Source organism: Pleurodeles waltl, chromosome 5, assembly GCF_031143425.1.
Source record: "Pleurodeles waltl isolate 20211129_DDA chromosome 5, aPleWal1.hap1.20221129, whole genome shotgun sequence".
Classification (NCBI taxonomy): Eukaryota; Metazoa; Chordata; class Amphibia; order Caudata; family Salamandridae; genus Pleurodeles; species Pleurodeles waltl.
Window position 1 is genome coordinate 4643873 of NC_090444.1, and position 21311 is coordinate 4665183.

Sequence of the window (21311 nt, forward strand, 5' to 3'; positions counted from 1 at the left end):
GGCTGAGATGCAAATGCGCTACAAGAAGAGGGGTCTGAATGTTGCCAGGAAACCTGCCCAATGCAGATCTGCAGATAGCCCTCTGAGCCTATGAGGGGGTCAAAGCGCTGCAAGTATTACAGAGAAGGATGATCTTGAGGGGGACATGGAACTAAATGAGGCTAAGAACCAGGACCCAGAGGAGACGCTGGAGTGGCAGGAAGAACGCGCCTGCCCCAGGAAGAGAATCAGGATATCCAGGATGGGGCAGGAAGCAGCCTGTCTTCCAAGGGCCTGGCACAAGTGGAGTTGGAGGACAGGAGGGAGGAGAGGGATCTGGCAAAACTAGTTGGAGAAGGAGAAGGCTGAGAGGGTCTTGGCTGAAAGGAGACTACTTTTGGATCATGAGAAAAACATGAGAGAGCTGGACATAAAATCCAAGCAAGTGGAGTCAATTAGTAATGGTGGCAGCGAGTCACTAGTGTCCAATGGAGAGGGGAAGGTCTGCATCCCCAAACACCTGGTTCTCTGTTATGTGAAGATGTAGATGAGTGGTTCTCACCCTATGAGGTAGCTCTGAGGGTACATTGCATTCCAGAGGAGTACTAGGTAGAAGAGGATATATTGTGGAGGTACATGGCCATGGTGGGGAGGGACACACTCCTGACGGTAGACGAACAGACCAACTATGCACCCATGAAGACCATTCTTCTTTTCAATTTGGTTTCACCTCTGAGAAATACCGGCACAGGTTCAGGGACAGCTGCAAGGTCCCTAACCAGTCCTTAGTGGACTTCTTAGATTACTCCTCACTTAGCTGTGAGGTCAGCATTTTGGAGATTTAGGGTTTTAAGCATTGTTTAGTTAGCTGAAGAATCAGATTCCCATTGCCCTTTGACTAGAGTGGATAGATAAGGAGTACAGACTTCTCACCTTTTGCTTAATTCTGTAGCTATATGCTGCTTACACTTCTTTTGCCAGATCCTCTACAGAGGATTCTGTGGTGCTGACATGTTTCTCTAAAATCCTCTTCAATATAGAAAAGTTGGGAACACAGATAATGGTTATGCAGGAAAGCTCAAGCCTGAATTCAAGGCACCATACTCCTTTCCTCATTTTCTGTATTTTTGCTATTGAAATATTGGTTTTCTACATGTTAATTAAATTTCATGTGGTGCGCCGCTTTGATTTACCTTTGGTAATACTTTACATTTATGCAATGTTTTTGAGACTCATGTTTGTAAGTCTGGCTTTGAGGCTGTAATAAAACTCTTTAAAACTTTAAATCCACCTCCGAGATTGAGTGTGTGACCAAATGGGTTACACTGAAATTGAGGATTGGAATTTTATATTGATCTCTTCATCCCTTGAAACTGAGAGAAAAAGGTTCATCGGCCTTAGAACTAGAAGTGGCGTTAACTGCCCTATCACCCCTAAACATGGTTTGATTTGTAAGTGCCTAATTGACATATTTATGCTGGTAGCATTTAGTTTACATGCCCTGGATATTTGCTATACCACTGTACAAGGGACTTATAAGTAAATTAAATAAGCCATTCAGCCATAATGCAATCAAAGCATGTTTAGGGGTGTGTGCATAAGCACTTTAGCACTTGTTAGCAGTGATAAACAGCACAGAGTCATTAGACCAACAACAATGAATTTAGTAAAAGAGGGGAGGGTAAAGGTAAACCGTTTGGGGATGACCATACACAGAGGGCCAGGTCCAACAATAGCCAATTCAGTCCTGCTGCACTGGGTATAATCTATGCCACAAGCCATTAAGTGCAATACACGCAGTCTTTCTAGTGGAAGCACACAAATTTGACCCAATCAAGTCCTGTACTTAGAGGTTTGGGAGGACTCGGAAAGCTTTTTTTGTTTATCCCATAAGGTCAGGTGACACTTGCACTGTAAAGCCAGGCCTCAAAATCAATGTAGATTAATGATTTCCCTCCTCTTATCTGTGCTACTGCCACAGAAGAACACCATAACTTAACTAATTATCTAAGAAACTGTAGTACCCTTACAATGTCACATATGTGCTCCTGAAAATGCAAACTTGGGGAGCTGGATAAATAAACAAAGTGATTAGAGCTGCAAGGAGCGGAAGCACTTTTTTGTGGAAGCGCACAACTTATTCCTAATCAAGCATTAACTCCTGGCTACCAACATGTGGGTGTAGCCAAAGCCCCTTTCCTGGTGATTCTCACATAGTTCTAATTGTCTGCCAACAGCAGCGCTTTCAAATCAGCCCATAAAAGCATTCACCTATACTATTTCATCCTTTGCCTTACCAGCGAATGGGAGGTTGAAAAGAACACTACCCTTTTTGGATCTACCCTTCCAAAAAGAGTAATTAGTTAATTAATATGCTTATTTGTTAAGTTGGTTGACTATGCACCTAGGTATGGGGGCAACCTGCCTCATGTTTCTTCAGTTGTCAAACACGGAGAAAAATCTATAATGGTAATCTCCTCCAACAATGGAGGGACAGAACCAAAGTAGAAGAGAAGCAACAGATCATTGAACCAAGGCATGGAACACTGTGAAATTCAGCTCAAGGTTCTACTAGCACCTTCTCACAAAAGTCTCTCCACTCCATCTGTATACTTCACCTTCCAAAATCAATGTCAGCAAGCACTTACATACAAAAAAAACCTTGATTGAGCCACTCTGAGCATTCACAAGCTAAATCACACCCATCACCCTCACGTAAGCCACTAATTGCGCCGGAAGAGGCACTGTAAACTCAACTTATCTTGTATACATCTCACTGAAAGTTTGAACAGAAAATCCGGACACTAATACTGCATCCTCCATTGGTGCTGACAAAGCTGATTTTGATTTACTAAGATGTATACTTAACATCATCAATATTCCTACACTGAAATGATCACTGCACTTGACAGATTTTTTTTACTGTACTTGATTTAGTTGACCTGATCAAGTCCTTGACTCCATCACATAACCGGAATTTGTATTGACATGCTGCTCTCAAAGAACCATGGTGAAAGTCTTTTGCTACATTCAGGGCCCTTTCTACCAGTAGCACTGTAGACTATTCACTTGTGTGACTTCCATTGTGTTTGCAATTAGATTTGTATGGTCACATCCAATGACATTATGATAATATTAATAGTGAATTAGGGATAGCGCTAGAATGATGGCAATGGGTGATGCTTTCTAATTCTAAAATATTGCTTTAGTCTTGCTTATCGTATGCTGACAATGCAATTTCCGGTAACTTCCATTATCAATTTGTCTATCAACCCTAGAGTATTTGGAGGTGAGCCAGTCTTCTGACTCCCCTACTATAAAGACTAAGCCCTTGTTAGTTTGTCTTATAGTTTATTATGAATTTTTGCTAAATACTATTTTTGCCTCCGGTATGGCACCCTTATCTATTTTAATACTTCTTTATGGTTTGTGTTTTACTACTGATTCTAGAGGATTTATTTACTTGAAATACAATATATTTCATCTTTGTATTTGTGTGCCACTTAGGGTGCCATTTGCCTCATACATTCCTGAGGTTTAACACTGTCCCTGGTACTGGAAATGTGCTTTCCTGGATAAGTAACTGTCAACAGCTTTAAACTAGTTAAATTAACCACAGTACAAAGTGCCTGTGTGACATTTGCAGCTATCACATTTTGCTTTAAATGTTCGTTTCCAAGTTCTGTTTAAACAGGACTCTCTCTAAACTGTCTGAGTTGTGTTCAAAATGGTTCATAAGTTACAATATCGCTATGACACTCTGTGTGATCTGTAGATTCCCGTCTCTTACTGTGCAAGGCCCCCATCACTCAAATGCCTGCCTGCTGACATATATGCCCCCCCACACTTAACAAATTTAAAACCAGCTTAAAGAGCCATCTCATGAAATTGGAGAGAAAGAATGTGGAAATGTAGGAGGCTGGCCTGGTTTGTAGTGGGTGCCAAAGGTACTTACACCTTATACCAGGTCCAGTTATCCCCTCTTAGTGAAATGAAGTCAGTGTCCAGAAGCCAGGCTCTCTAGGGGTAGAGTTGATGAGCACCCAAGGCCTAACTAGGAGACATGCAAAGCTCATGCAATACCACCGTAGACACACAATATTCACATACATGAAAGAAATCACTCAGCGTTACAAAAATAAAGGTGCTTTATTTTGGTGACACAAATGCCAAAAATACCATAAAGACAATACTCCTTTAGGAGGTAAGTAATGGACAAATAATATACACTAGCAGTGCAATTAGTGAAAATTACAATAGTTAGAAATGGGCCTGGGGGAACACAAACCTCATACTAAGAAAGTGGAATGGGCAAGTCGGTTTCCCACCTAGGCAAGTGTAATGTGTAGAAGGGTGCTGGGAGTATCAGAAAACACCAGAAGTAAGTAATAGAACCCACCCCAGAGCCCAGTAAAGCAGGAGTAAATCACAATAACTTTCCTAGAACACACAAGAACATGTGATAGAAGATTATGCAAGAACCAGAACAGACTGTAAGACACCAATGATGGATTCCTGAACCTGAAGACCTGTGGAAGAAGGGGACCAAGACCAAGAAGCACTGAAGAGTCCAGGGAGAACAGGAGCCCCTGCTAACCCAGATGAAGGTGCAAAAAAAAGAAGCACTGGTGAAGAAGAACTGTTAGTATTGCACCCAAGAAGACGGTTGCAGATGATGTCCCAAGCCAGATGGATGAATGCAGTCTGGTTTGCATTGCTGGATTCTGCCAGCAAGCCTTGGCACATGCAAAGCTTGCGGTTAGTGGGAAATGGCACTGCCCGGGACCAGGAGGCACCAGGTGGCCTTTACCCAGGAAGGGAAGGCAGAGTGGGCTCTCAGCAACTCAGAGAGCCCTCAGAAGACCAGGCAGCGCACACAGGATTCCCACAGGCACAAAGAAGGTGCAAAAGGAGGCCCACACAGCACTACATAAAGGGACCCCATGCTGCTGGAGAACCACGCAGGAAGCTATCCATCACAGGATAGAGTTCTGGGGGCCAGAGTTGCATGGTGCACAAAGAACTTTGTGGAAAGATGGCAACAAGCCTTGGCAACTGCAAAACACTCGATTCACCTGGGTACTGTCTTTTGTGGGGTTGCAAGCTCTTACTTCCACCAAAGTTGGAAAGCCTGACTTCAAGACCATCAGGACCACTTTAGTCCACCACCCGTGTTGCTGGATCCATGCACTTCTTCAGGAGAGGGGACCCAAGCCACCAGTCGTCGCTGCAGAGGGATGTCTGGTAAAGCAGGGAAGTGACTCCTTCACTTCAAGGGAGATACCTTTGTTCTTCTGGTGCAGGCTGATGACTGGGAGTCATTGGAGGATGCACAACCTGTAAACAGTTGCAATTGCTGGCAGGAGCTGAACATACAATGTTGCAGAAGTCATCTTTGCTTCTTTGTTGCAGTTTGTTGAATTCCTGTAGGGTCCAGATGTGGTTTCGTCAGTAAGAAGGTGAATTAAAGGATGCAGAGGATTCTTGCTGGAGTCTTGCAATCCGAATCTGAGGAAACACTGAGAGGAGAGACCCTAAGTAGCCCTGAAAAGCCAGGCTCTCTAGGGGTAGTGTGGATGAGCAGCCAAGGCCTAACTAGGAGACATGAAAAGCTCATGCAATACCACTGTAGTCACACAGTTCTCACACACATGAAAGGTTCTTTATTTTGATGACACAAATGTCAAAAATACCATAGAGACTATACTCTCTTAGGAGATAAGTAATACACAAATACATATGCACTAGTATGCAGAAATAGCTGTAAGAAAATTAGAATATAGTGCAAATAGTGAAAATCACAATAGTCAGAAATGGGCCTGGAGGAAGATAAACAATATACTATATATATATATATATATACTATTCATTACTTAATAGAATTAAATTTGTGACAAATATTATGTATAAAAACATATATGATTTCTGTTGATACAAGTTTGTAGGTGATTATAGATTGGCACTATTTTCTGTTTGTTTTTCTCTTCCTTTTTTTCTTCTTTTCCTGTTTAACACTACAAGTCCCAGCTTGCATCACTTTGGTAATATTGCAATTAGCTATAAATAGGGTGTTAATGGAATCGTGAATTTTTAACTTGACAAAGACCGAATTGGTCGAAACGTGTTGTTCTTTCCTTTTTTCACAGTCAATAAATGATTAAATCACTATTCTTGGTGGAGTGCTCAACCGAACGTTGCTTTGTTATTTAAAATTGAGGGTTCGGCTTGCCCTTGTTTGAGCACCGGTGTTTGGAGCGCGGCGCCATTAACTGAGCTGCTTTGTTTGTTTTGAGATATATATATACTATATATACTATAAGAAAGTGGAATACGAAAGTTGGTTTCCCACTTAGGGAAGTGTAGTGTGGAGAGGGATGGAGGGAGTATTAGAAAACACCAAAGGTAAATAATAGAACTGTGAGAAAGTAGCTTCTTTCTAGCATGGTTACCCCCACTTTTGGCCTGTTCATGAGTGTTTGTCGGTGTGTTTTTCCTGTCTCACTGGGATCCTGCTAGCCAGGACCCCAGTTCTCATAGTTTGTGGCCTATGTGTGTGTTGTCAGTATGCTTAACTGTGTCACGGAAGTTCTGCTAACCAGAACTCCAGTTCTTATGCTCTCTCTACTTACCAAATTTGTCACTATAGTTTAGTGACTCTATATTCCAACACCCCTTGGGTGGTGATAGACAGGGGAGTGGTCACCCCCCTTTCCTTTGTCCAATTTTGCGTCCGGCAGGCACTGGGGTCCCTGAACTGGTGTAGACTGGATTATGCAAAGAGGACATCATCTTTGCCCTTCAAAGCATTTCCAGAGGCTCTGGGAGGCTACCCCTCCCAAGCCTGTAGCACCTATTTCCAAAAGGAGAGGGCGTAGCACTCCTCTGCCAAAGGAAATGCTTTGTTCTGCCTTCCTGGGCTCAAGCTGCTTGAGCAACAGGAGGGCAGAAACCTGTCTGAGAGGGGGCAGCAGCTGGGCCTGCCTGGAAAACCTCAGAACGCTGTAATGGCTGTACTAGGGGTCCTCGAAGGAGCCCTCAGAGTACATGGAATCATACAACTAATGCTTGTGAAAGCCCTGGGGTATGATTCCAACATGGTTGATACCAAACATGGCCATATTCGGAGTTACCATTGTGGAGCTGGACAGGTAGTGACCTATGTCCAGTGCACGCATAAAATGGCGTCCCTGCAGCCAGGAAGTCTGGGGAAATGGCCCTAGAGTTTGTGGGGGCACCTCTGCCCCCATAAATGAGATGGGGGAACCGAATGTGCCATGGAAAGAGTGGATAAAAATGTTTGAATCATACCTAATTGCTATTGGTGGGGACAAATTCAATCCGGTCAGGAAGCAGCATATCCTGTTACATAATTTAGGTACCCATGGCAGGAAAATATATGAATCCCTACCGGATCCACATGTTCCTGAAGAGCAAGCACAAGATGAATATGTCACCACGTTTGTAAAGCTTGAAAAACAGTTCGGGGATAGGATTAATGTAGTTCTTGAACATCACAAGTTTTTCTCTCGATGCCAAGGGAAACAAGAGAGTGTGGTTAGTTACATTGCTGCACTAAGAGGGCTAAGTTCATTGTGTAATTTTGGGGAACTAAGTAACTCCCTAATACGAGATCAGCTGGTCCGTTGTACGAACAACATTAAGATACAGGAAAAATTGCTCCAAAGGCAACCTGATTTACAAGAAGCTATTGAGATAGCGAAATCTATTGAGCACACTGCAATATGTTTGCAAGAAATCAGATCTTCTTCTACTTCTTCAAATGAGCATGTGAATGAGATCTCAGATACTAACGAGAATGTTCTAAAAGTAAAATCTAGTGATAAAATAGCACACAAACAATCGAGTGTCAGAGGGGGGCTATTGTGTTTCCGTTGCGGAAGTAGTAATCATTTAGCTAATTCGCCTTCCTGCCAAGCAAAATCAGCAGTTTGTAGGAAATGTAACAAAAGAGGCCATTTTGCTAGGGTATGCAAGAACTTATCCAAAGGGGATTCCGACGATAGGAAATGGGAGGATAACTCCCAAGTAGTTAAGAAAATTGTGCTCCAGGTCAAAACTAGTGATTCCAAGCTATCGCAATACCCTGAATGCATGATTTCAATTAATGACAGAAACATAAGGGTATTTGCAGATTCATGTTCGCCGTTCACTATTATAAATGCTTCTGATTTCGGACAGGTGAAGAGTGACAGTGGAATTGTATTAGAAAAACCTGATGTTAACCCTAAGGGATATAATAAGGATCCTATTCACCTTAGGGGCATGTTCAAAGCTGTCATTTCGTTCAAGGGTCGCTCCACAGTCGGAAAAATATACGTAGTGGAGGATGGGTCTAGTTTGCTGGGATGGCAACATCAGAAAGAGCTTGGGATAAAATTAGACCCTAATGATCCTGAACAAGTTTTGTGTGTAGACACTTCTAGTGATGATGATCGAATTTTTCATGAATTCCCTGAAGTTTTTTGTGAAAAGCTTGGTTTGCTCGAAAATTTCCAACATAAAATTACATTGAAGCCTAATTCCAAACCTATAATACACAAAACCAGACCCATTCCCCACCTATTAAAAGGTGCAGTCAAAAAAGAGCTTGAAAGATTGGAGTCGTTAGGAATTATACAACCTATTGAATGTTCAGAGTGGTTGGTCCCCATAGTCGTAGCTAGGAAAAACAGTAGCAATGATATTAGAATCTGTGTTGACCTTAGAGACCTAAACAGAAACATCTTGGTTGAAAGGCATCCTCTTCCTAGAATTAACAAATTATTAAGTACAATGGGTGAAGCTGGTTACTTCTCGGTACTCGATCTTTCAAGTGCGTACCATCAAGTACAATTGCATCCTGAGTCCAAACTGCTTACCGCTTTTACTACTCCATTGGGCTCATTTATGTTTAATAGGATGCCTTTTGGGCTAGCTTCAGCCTCAGCTGTATTCCAAAAAATCATGCACCATATCTTAGGTGACACAAAGAATACTCTCTGTTTTCAGGATGATATCCTGATCTATGGAGCCAATGAGGATGAACATAATAAATATCTTATGATTGTATTGAATAAATTGAGAACAGCAGGTCTCACCTTAAAGAAAGACAAGTGTCGTATTGGTGTAAATTCAGTGGAATATTTAGGGCACATCATTTCTAAAGATGGGTTTAAGCCCAAAACCTCACTGGTGGATGCGATAAGAAAAGCAGAGGCTCCCAAAAATAAGGATGAGTTGAGATCTTTCCTTGGTCTAGCAGAATTCATGGCAAAGTACGTTAAAAAATGTTCTTCTTTATCGTTTGGCCTCAGAGAATTACTTAAAAGTCACGTGCTATATAATTGGACTGAACATCATGAGAATGCTTTCAATGAGATTAAATTAGCTATAGCTAATGCTCCAAGTCTATGCAATTTTGATCATAAAAGAAAAACAATTCTCACCACTGATGCCAGCAAGTTGGGTTTAGGCGCAACATTGTCTCAGATAGTGGAAGGGAACGAAAGAATTGTAGCATTTGCTTCTAGAGCTTTGAGTAAGGCGGATTCCAACTATTCTGTTATTGAGAGGGAGGCGCTAGCATGTTACTGGGCCATCAAGCATTTTAAATTGTTCTTATGGGGCATTCAATTTGACTTGAGAACGCATCACAAACCCTTGGTTTATGTTTTCTCGTCAAAGGGATTTTCCAACAGCACACCTAGAATCGCTAGGTGGATTTTGGGTTTAGAAATTTTTAATTTTAAAGTTGAATACCTTCCTGGCAACAAAAATACAGCTGCTGATTTCTTATCCAGAGTCCCTTTAGATATTAAAGAGGATTTTGAAATTGACGAACACCCTATTATGTTGATCAACATTCCTTCAATCAGTAAGGAGGAATGGGTATCCGCCTCTGAACAAGATGAATCATTATCCTTGCTTAGGGCCAAAGCAAAGGAGGGCTGGCCATCATCGAAGAAAGACATAGAAGATATCATCAGCAATTATTGGGAGGTGAGGTATGAAATCAACGAGAATAATAATCTTGTGTTTAGAAATGACAAGATCATACCACCGCAAAGTCTGAGGCACAAGATTATTACGTTATCACATGAGGGTCACTTAGGCAGAAGCCTTACCAAAGCTAGGTTAAGAGAAAGGTTTTGGTTCCCCAATATGGATACTATGGTTGAGCAGGAAGTCAAAACTTGTTCTATATGCGCACTCAGCGACAAAAGTAAAATTGTTCACAAGGTCCCTATATCTCCTGTTAAGGTACCAGATAAACCTTGGGTGAAGGTAGCATTTGATATAATTGGTCCTATCAATATCCCTGGTGTTACTAAGAGATTTGGATTAGTTCTGATTGATTATCAATCACATTGGATCTCTACTAAATTGGTCAATCAGATAACTACTGAGGCAGTTATCAATTTTCTCAAGGATGCGTTTGCTGCGGAGGGTATTCCAGAAACTCTCATCACGGATAATGGGGTTCAGTTGACTTCCTCAGTGATGAAGAACTTCCTTAAGTCTATAGGAGTGAAACACCTTACTACAGCTCTTTATTGTCCTAGAGCTAATGGTCTAGCAGAAAGAACAAATCGTATGATTAAAGACTGTATTCAGCTGGCCAGTGTAAATCACTTGAATGTGGAATGTGCAGTCAGAGATATGTTATGGGCGTACCACACCACCCCTAATTCCATCACTAATGTATCACCATTTGTGGCATTGAGAGGCAGAAAACCGTGTACAAAACATTTTCCTGTTTGGTTAGGAGGAGGGGACAAATGTGTATATTCCAACCATCTTAGTAATGTAAGAATCTCTAAACATCAGGACAAATACAAAAGTAGGTATGATACTATACAGGGTGCAAGAGAACAGGATTGGAATATCGGTGATCAAGTATATGTAAAGAAACCAAGGAGTGGAGTACAGGCAGGCATGAAAGGCACCAAGTTCATGGGTCCTTTCCGTATCAACAAGGTAAAGAAGAATATGGTAGTATTGGAAAATGGTCAATGTTGGAGCATGGACAGGCTTGTTAAAATGTCGACTATAAATGGAAAAGAAAAGGAAAATGTGGAGGAAGGATCCAGTCCGGAAAAACAAGGCAAATTACAAAGGGAGTTGAGTCATCGACGAGTCAACCCTCCAATATGGCACAAGGACTATGACATTACCACTGAATGATCCTGTATACCAAAAGTGTATGCTTATTTATGAAGTTTTAATAAGGCTTACATTCCTGATAAGCGATAATAAGATGTAAAATCATTTAAATGTTAAAAGGGGAAGATGTGTTGTAATATAGTTGGTATAATTACTTATATTGTAGATGTAACATAAAAACATTTTATTACATTTAATTAGTACAATTATCATAAATTAAGTTAGGTAACATCATCTTAATAAGGTAATATGTTGGAATTTACAATGCAATAGGAATGGTAGTTTCCGTTGTTTTCCCCCCCCTGTTTAGTCCAATGTTAGAGGGTTCGGAATGTTGTGTGGAGAGATGAGGAGCGGGCGGTTGAGGTGCCAGGACGGAACGATGTGATGGAAGAGACAATTGAAGTATTGGAGTACAGGTTGAGACATGCCTGCAGCAGCCATTGCCACAGAAATACTGATAATGCTATAATTAAACTGATTTTATCCTTTACTATTATGCTATATTATTAAACACTTAACAATTGTTAACAACGTTGCATTGGATCAGTGTACATGAATAAGTTGTGCCTGTCAGCGTGATTGCGTACTTGTTAATGCGTTCAACAGGACTGTGTTCTTCCCACGTCCTTTATTTTCCTTAAAAGCCCAGTTTTTGGCAAGCGCGGAGATAGTAACAACGTGTTCAATTTTATTCAAAACTGAGCCTGTAGCGTTTCTGTCGAACGATTTATTGAGCTGTGCCTGTCAGCGTGCTTGACAGGCTTGTCAGGGCCAAGAGTTACTGTTCAGTACACTGGAATGTAAAAGCGCGCGTTGTTGAGATATTGGAACGTTTCAGCGCGCGTTGTTGAAGGATTGGAACGTTTCAGTCAGGTTCCTGATGCACTCCTCAGCACCACACGCTGAATTCTAAAGAGACAGTAATCTCTAATCTTTGTTGTTTCCCTGCTACAACATCGGAGAGTTTTAATTTGAAAAGAGTGCCTCTCATCGACGCTCGCCTGCCCTCAAGTCAATGTTTTCACTGCACTGAAATGTGCTGGTTTGACCGTTGACTCCGACCTTGTTTACACAAGCTGTTCGCTAGAAGCTTTCACCGTCATATGCGTGTCCGCTGTCAATAATGATGTGGAGCTTTTAAAATGGACGCATTTCAAATGTTTTCAAGAATCTCTGTAATGCCTTATCACTCCATCGTCAATACTCGCGTTCGCAGATAAAATGTTGTGGAGCTTTTAAAACTACGTCTGTGCGTTCGCAGATAAAATGTTGTGAAGCTTTTAAAACTACTTCTGTTCGTTCCCTTCACTTTCCCATTATTAAAAATGCTTTCCAGATCTTGAAACGCCTTATCATTTCATCGCAGACTGTCAGTTTCGTTTATGACCGGCTACAAACCTTGAAATATTAACTTACTGAGTCACGAAGTCCTTAGAAGGCAATTGAAGAACATTAGGAGGGGTGGAGATGGTGATGATTGATGTCCCCTCACACACCACTTCTCGTCGCCAGTGTTATAAAGTCGAACGCAGATTGATTCACAAGTCAGACTTTATTACCATCTCCAATACTTCAATTGTCTCTTCCATCACATCGTTCCGTCCTGGCACCTCAACCGCCCGCTCCTCATCTCTCCACACAACATTCCGAACCCTCTAACATTGGACTAAACAGGGGGGGGAAAACAACGGAAACTACCATTCCTATTGCATTGTAAATTCCAACATATTACCTTATTAAGATGATGTTACCTAACTTAATTTATGATAATTGTACTAATTAAATGTAATAAAATGTTTTTATGTTACATCTACAATATAAGTAATTATACCAACTATATTACAACACATCTTCCCCTTTTAACATTTAAATGATTTTACATCTTATTATCGCTTATCAGGAATGTAAGCCTTATTAAAACTTCATAAATAAGCATACACTTTTGGTATACAGGATCATTCAGTGGTAATGTCATAGTCCTTGTGCCATATTGGAGGGTTGACTCGTCGATGACTCAACTCCCTTTGTAATTTGCCTTGTTTTTCCGGACTGGATCCTTCCTCCACATTTTCCTTTTCTTTTCCATTTATAGTCGACATTTTAACAAGCCTGTCCATGCTCCAACGTTGACCATTGCCGTCACAGACAGGTACTCTGACTCTGCCTTCAGGGCTTGAAGGCCTGCAAAAAGGGTGACTTATAAGTGACCTGGTGCAGTGCAAATGGCAGTGAAAGGGTGCATGCACCTTTTCACACAGGCTGCAATGGCAGTCCTGTAGAAAAGCCTTTGCATGGGCTCCCTATGGGTGCCAAAAGAAAAGTTGCACCCCTTAAGGATCCCCTGGAACTCCAATGCCCCGGGTACCTGGGTACCATATACTAGGGCCTTTTAAGGGGGGACCAGTATGCCAATTTTGGGTGAAATACTGCGTTACTAGTATGTAGTGACAAAATTTAGAGGAGAGAGAGCATAAATACTGGGGTCCTGGTTAGCAGGATCTCAGTGAACATAGTTAAACACACTGACATGAGGCTGAAAATGGGTGAAACCATGCCAAGAAGAGAGTACTTTCCTACAGCAAAGACACACTTTATATCTAAAATGTAAAAAGTTCTTCTTGAGCATGTGCCATGAAACCTCTTGACTGGTTGTTCTCTTTTACTAATTATCTCTCACAAATCAGCATCTTTTACAAATAGTTCATTCCACTTTCGGGTTTCTGCATTCATGCACAACCTTTCTGTTTAAAATATCAATGTTCTTATGTCAAATACAACTTATAAATAATACCTGTAAAAAAACACAATAGCAACCATATACTGGCCGTGGAAGGTTATAAAGAATCATTTTAGCACATAAAGCAAATAAATCATATTTATCAGATATTTTACAGAGCTCGCCGTCAGCAACTTTGGTCTTGCATGATTAGCCAAGAGTCCACCACAACCCAAATAATAGGGAAAGTGAGTAGAACAATGGAGGATAGGGGACAATACTGAAACATACAGCACATTAAGGATTGGCCAAAAAAAAGGGTAGGGTGATGGGTAGAAGCAGATGTAGATAGGTAAAGGTAGGTATGGATACAAGAGGAGAGGAACACATACAAACAGGTAGCAGAACAGTATATAAAATGACAGGTTTGCAGATAACTGAGAGTAGGAAGAAGTACAGATATCTTGAACATTGAAAGCAAGAGGTGGCACATTAGCCATACAGGTGATCGACAACAGAAACATGCACAAATGGCAGAAGCAACAAATATTTGATGGTACATTATACAGATATATTGTGGCGGAGGCATAAGTAGTGCGACTTTAGTAGGGACTGTAAAAAATATACAATAACATCAAAGAGGCCATAAATATTAGCGATGGAATAAGGGAGAATATTAATAAAATAAGAGGAGAATGTCAGATGGGATTAGAACATCAAGCAGTTTATTTCTCATTTTCCTTTGTCTGTTGGTGTCTTATAGTCTTGATCTTAGTATACATATCCATTCACTGTCATTCCTGGTGAAAGGCTAACCTTGCTACTAGCCCATTCTTTTGAGTCTACACCAGCATGAATGCTGCAAGACACTTCTACATATTGTGTGGCTGTGGCGTCTTTCAGAAGAATCCCCCAGTCTAACTGAACCAGCTTTATCCAAAATACAGAGATGTGAAAATCCCTGCCAAACTCCCTATGTGATACCCATTTCGAAGGTTCTGTAATGTTTAAAACAAATGGGGGTTCATTTTGAGTGTGGTGGTGCAGGAAATTCCCCCATTGAAAGTGAGGCAACCAACACTATATTCCCTGTCCAGCACCGCCATGCAAAGGATTGTGGTTCTGGCCAGGGTAATAGATCAGTGCCCTCCACATGCAATAAAATAACTCTCTTTGTGTTGGGGTCATGAGTTTTTGGCTTTTAAGGAAAAAAAACCTCCTGCTTTGGGAATTTATTTGTCAAAATGCAAAATCTTTTTATTAAACATGACAGACACTCGTGAAAGCCTGACTTCCTTCAGTGGAGCCACCCCACCACAGTGGGGGCTCAAGTGAAGGCATGCAGATCTCAAGCTATTTTGTAGAGAGGTCTAAGTATAGCATTTAGACTTTCCCCGTTAAGGTGCAAGCAATGGCCTTCCATGAAATGGTAGCCTAGTAGCCCCTCTCCAGGCTTATATGACCCAATTAGAATAAGTGCATACTCTCTGCTCTTGAATAAATCACTTGTTGCAAGTGCATACTTATCTTAGAGCCCTTAGCATGCTACAGTTTTAATGCCCCAAGTCCCCCATGGCGGATGTATATATTTGCATTTTTCTCCTTTATCACAAGTCTTGCCTTTGTTGCGTGTCCCTTCGAATCTATCCACTTCCTTCGAACATAAGTCACAGACCAATGTAAGATTACTCAGTGAAATATGTGTCTGTGTAAAAGTTTCTGGAGAGCCACCTTAACATCCTTGTTTCTTAAACTATAAATCATGGGGTTGAGCATTGGGGGTGTGACTGTGTAAAACAAAGAGAAAACTTTCTCCTGATTTCCAGAGTCTCTAGACACAGGTTTCATGTACAAAAAGATGGCGGTGGTGTAGAACATGGTGACAACGATCAGATGGGAGGCACAGGTGGAGAACGCTTTACATCGACCTTCTGCAGAGCGGATCCCCATGATGGTGGAGACAATCTGTATGTAGGTAAAGAGAATGATAAGGCTAGGGATCAAGAGCACAACTATCCCAACGGAAAAGATCACCATTTCTGCAATAAAAGTGTCTACACAAACAATCTTTAGGAAAGCTGTGGCTTCACAAAAGTAGTGGTTAATCACACTGGCCCCACATAAAGGCAACCGTATTGTAAAAAATGTATCCAGCAGCCCCGTCAGGCTGCCACACAGCCAGCAACAGACTCCCAAGGTGATACAAACAGATCTGCTCATGATAACTGTGTAGCGTAATGGAAATGTGATGGCCACGTAACGGTCGTATGCCATGACTGCAAGGAGCACACATTCCGTACCTGCCATGAGAATGTATGTGTACATCTGAGTAGCACATGCAGAAAAATCAATTTTCCTCCCCACAAGCAGAAGTTGGACCAGCATGTTAGGGACTGTCACTGATGAGTAGCAGATGTCTACGAAGGAGAGGTTGACCAAGAAGAAGTACATTGGAGTGTGAAGGCGAGCATCACAAGTACATACTGTGATCAGGATTGCATTTCCAATGATCGTGATCAAATATATTATGAAAAATAACACAAAGAGAACAATTTGCACATTGGGATCTTCAGATATTCCCAAAAGCAAAAAATCTGTTGCTGCGCTTCTGTTCCACGTCGCCATTGAGTTACCTCCTTTTCTTGCCTGTTGGAAGAAAAGGAAAAGCAAAGGGTAAGTACACAGCATATTGAGGTGGCATGTGACATTATCCTGAAATGATCCTAAATTGTGAAGCACTGGAAGACCCTTCACTGGCTGACTGAGTTGAAAGGTAGTACATACCTATGTGTGGTCACCATGGAAATAATCCAATGCTTTGTCCTTTCTGTTTACAAATTAAGCCTTTAAACCAACAACCACTCAGCATGTATGGTAGATGAGCGCTATGTGATTTGTTTCCAAAGTTCACTGGATCTAATTGCCATTCTTTACTAGATTTATCTCATGAACAGAACAGATGCTCGCAATGGTTCAAAATGACTAAGTAGTCTTTGCTGGAAGTTTTCATGGAACATTCATTTGGAGATGCAATATTTCTGTTTTTCATCTTTGAATACATACACTTACTTGTGTAGTCATTATATAGCTTACAATATCTATGATCAAAAAGCACTGGCCAGATATAAAAGGCTTTGAATTGGGTCCCGAAAGAAACATTTTTTGCATACTAAACCCACAATAATTGTGCTTTTTCTAAGGAGATACCATACCCCACATTGCAGATCCTTCTTTTACCACATGAATATAATCTTTCCTCCTTTAGATAGACCAATGCAGTTGGGAGGACCATGTTCACACACAGTGACTCACAAGATGAATGTGAACTAATTTTGTCATTGTTAAGATCCTGCCTTGCTCATAGTGCCATTTCAAAGGCATCCACAAAAAAGGTCTGCAGCTGGCCACACATTTCAGTGAATGGTCTTTGCAAATTTTATTATTTGCACGTTTGCTCTTTGCAAATTTTCTTATTTGAGTTTTTTTCAAAGTTTGATTGACCTCTTTATCTATGGTGAATATCTTAAAAATCAACATTCCTTCTGTCCTTCTAACTACCACTGTCACCTCTTTCCCAGATCTTAAATCCACTCTGTCTGCCTTCTCTTCTTTGTAATTTGATTATGTGTGGTGCAGTGTGGTGATTATGTCTGGGAGAGCTCATAGATTAAACAATCAGAAGCCCATTTTGGGTTCCCTGGATCTGGTCAGTCTGTCTCCAAGGCCTAGCTTCTAACAGTCATGTTTAGCGTGTGCATTGTCTTGTAAAATCCTGTAATTTATCATTTTACAATTACTTTGTATTATTCCCTCTTCTCATTTGTTCTCATGTAAAAATATTTTATTAATATTTCTCAAGTGGAATTCACGCTGCACCAGCGCCTCATCAGGGGACTTCAGTGAGTTTGCACCCACCGCCGTAACAAGAGAATATGACACAAAACCTGCTGATGAACCTAAAACTGCCCCCACCACCTCCTGACCTCCCAGGACCTGCCTTCAAAGGTGAGGGTCTCTTGGTGTGGTGAAGGAAAGAGGTTTCATGTAGAACTTGATGGCTTAAAGCCTACACAAGTAGGGAGTAAATTGCAATAAACAGGACAATTGTTTATTATTTATTAATATAGATGTAAGGCATTTCTACAATGTACTTCCTTCATTGAAACCCCATTGTACAAAATTACAAATTTATACTTTGTGGACATAAAAGTGGGGTTTCATGCATGGTACAGATATGTATTATACCAGATAAAATACCCCTTTTTTCATTTACATTTAATGCAATAGGTTGAAAGACGGATAAAATAGGAGACGGATATTCTACCTTTTGCATAGGAAAAAAAGACAAAACTTAGTGGCCCTAGGGACTTACTTGAAGAGAGTTTCTACATTTAGGTCTCAGTGGTAAAAAACTCTAGCATTTGGCAGATGGCAATTAAGTACCACAAAGCATCCTCAACGTATAGAGAAATATACATGCGAGCCGACCCTTTGCTTTGTGTGGAGAGAAAACCGCCTTTTATAAAGTGACTTTGGTTTGCACTCTGCCACTGATGCAGCATCTTAGATTGACAGTGTGCAGGGAGAATGTCCCAAATGAGCTTTTACATGTCAGAGACATTCTACGGTTAGGTGCAGTTAAATATCTACTCTTGGGGCCAATTAATGGTAGTAAACACAATCATTAGATGAAGGGTTTGCATAGTGTTTGCAGAGTCAGGATACACTTGTTCTCAATCACTTTCCCTCTCTATTCAGTGTTGGCTTTCATGATGGGACTGGAAATATCTGCACAGCAGGCAACAGAAGCTGTGAAAGAGAGGATCTTGTATCCTCCAACATCTTGTAGAAAAGTGTGATTTGCCATTTTGTTTCAAAACAGAGGCAGATCTGACTCTACTTGTTACTATATAACATGACAAATGTTTTTGGCAAGTTGTTTTTACGATACCTGCAGTAGTGGACAGATTAGAATGGAAGTCACTCAAATATGAATCATGTGAGGGTCTTAAACAGAGATTAAAGGGATAGGTATTGGTTAGCCTTCATCGAAGAAGGCCTTTCGTGGGCACACTGGTGGATAAAACTAGATTTTAGAGAGATTCTTGCTATCCCTGACAATAGCATCTCATCAATGACGCTTTGGACATTCTTGGTGAAATTTGGACCAGCCGTCACATAAAAGTGACCCAACATTAACACATTGTAAGCATTCTGGTCATCTTGTCAATATGCACCAATCTGGCCTTCCAGATACAATTGGAAAGGTGCTACAAGTGTACTACAAGTAGCACTCCCTAACCCACACGTGAGAAAGATGACAAAATAAACAAATGCAAAAGAGCTTGTGATTCTAATGGATGACTCCTGGTGACAACAAAATGTGCTATAGAGTGTGTAATCCTAATAAAGGACTCCCACCTAAAACAAACAAGTGTAAATCTATATCTATGTGAATGGGAAGTAAAAAACCTGCTCTAGATCGAAGCTGTCTTTTGTCGACTTTGTGGAAAAACAGGTATTAGGCATTCCAGCAACAGGTCAGCAACTATGTATCATGATGGCCAAGAAAGAATGCAATGGATCTCAGACAGCGTATGCTATAAGAATTCAAAATGGACCCTACTATTTGAAACTCTTGCAAGAGTCAAGTAGGCCAAGGGACATATAGTCCTTCTTGTCTTTAGTTAGGTGTTTTGTAGAATGAGTCTTTCTCGAGACACAAAGCTTCGGTCAAAGCATTGATCACACTCTATGTATTCTTCCATGCTCTTCTGGTCCTGAAGGCATGAACTTTCAGAAATCTTTGAGTAGCGTATCATGTGAGACTGGTGCCTAAAGGTATGTGTGTCCAACACCACATCCTGATATATTGCTGGCATACTAGAGGTACACCATTGATTTACTTTGGCATAATAGTGCTCATCCTGGACAGATTGAGTTGAAATTGATCTTTGAGGTGGGGCTTGAACAGCAGGGTCTACATTTACTTACTGTGGTCTTTATCGAAACAGTTCTGTCTCTTCCTTTCATTGTGGTGGTGAGAATCCCTGACATATGATAGTTTTGTAGGTGTAACATTTTCATACTGTACAGCAAAGTCAGGTTTGATGGCATTCCCTTGGTTCTGTGGGATTCTCTATCTTGATAAACTTTGTCATTATCTGATTCTGCAGTGCAAAATTATTTAGAGGGTTGCTATCATGCTGTACTGTCAAAATGGTTGTTTATATAAGTGAGGTAAATGTGCAATTTGATTGGAGTGGTTAGCAATCTTGTGCAATGATTACATAGTGAAGTTGTACCATTGTTCTTAATAGTGCATGCTGCTTCGATGTCTAAGCACAGCCACGTAAGAATGGTGAGCCTGACTGGGCTGATCCTTCACTTAAGATAGGAGATGAACTGAAGAGCGGTGTTGAGTAAAAAGGCTGTGCAGATCCAGAGCTCCACTCTCTGTGAAATTAATTTTTAGGCATTGCTGAGGTGAAGAATTTCCTTGAGAGGTCACCCATTATGAGATTTTATTCAGGGGCATTCCTTGGTTAGTAGTTAATCATACCTGTTTCGCTCATTATATCAAATGCTCTTGAAGGAGGAAGCCTTTACCTTAGTAATACTGGGCCTGAGTGACAGGCTGAAGCCTAAATAAGTAACATTTGAGTAAATGCCTAGATACTGTTTGACACAATGATGTTAACATGTGATAATTCCAAGCTGTCAGACTGAAGACAACTCTGTCAAGACAGCAGGATAGCCAGTGTGGATCAGCAAGCAAGTGACCTCACTCCATAGTATATGTTACGTAGGAACTGTTAGACCATGATCGGGGAGCCACGGGGCAAGAAACAGGGCAGGCAGAGGTTATTGTGCTCAGCTGTGAGGTCTGGAGTTATTTGCCTCTGATGCCCCGGGGTCCATTCTAAAATGACTGTACAAGGTGAAAGAAGGTACAAATACAAACCCTTCAGCACTTGACTTTCATAGGTAGCAATGGTGAGCACTCATAGGCTTCTCAGGGAGGTAGTGTAACAATATGCAAACTCTGCACTCAACATTCACCCAGCAGCACAATACCTGAATGGCCAACCCATTGATTAACTTTGGTAAAAAAATTAAGTATTTTAATTTACTCATATGAAACGTAGCACTTCACACCACATAACAGTCACAAGTTTTCCACTGGTGCTTGGGCTATCCCACCTTGTATTTTGCTTCACCACACCCATCTCTTGGGGGCTCCAAAAAACTGTTTGGTAGGTCTAGGTAGGCTACGCCCACCGCTCCCTGGGGTTTAAGTGTCCTTGAGCTATTTTATGGTATCCCGCACTGTCTGCAGAAAACATCTTGATTCACTCCTGCTTCTGGGAGAAGGTGTGCTGGCTGGAGGCTCGACCTACAGTGGGTTAACCCGTAATCTAGGGAGGGAGTCAGCAGGATAACAGAGATT

At 41.1% G+C, this 21311-nt stretch overlaps 1 protein-coding gene across 1 annotated transcript; it reads right to left on the minus strand.

Annotated features, from left to right (window-relative positions):
* Window positions 1-15550: 15550 nt before the first annotated feature.
* On the minus strand, window positions 15551-16486 carry LOC138295933 (olfactory receptor 2D3-like). The gene has a single exon (XM_069234570.1). The coding sequence runs from the start codon at window positions 16484-16486 to the stop codon at window positions 15551-15553; it is 936 nt and encodes a 311-aa protein (XP_069090671.1).
* Between the last annotated feature and the right edge of the window lie 4825 nt (window positions 16487-21311).

Coding starts and splice junctions, on each gene's coding strand:
- LOC138295933 (XM_069234570.1), bottom strand. CDS start 16,486: ATGGCGACGTGGAACAGAAGCGCAGCAACAGATTTTTTGCTTTTGGGA.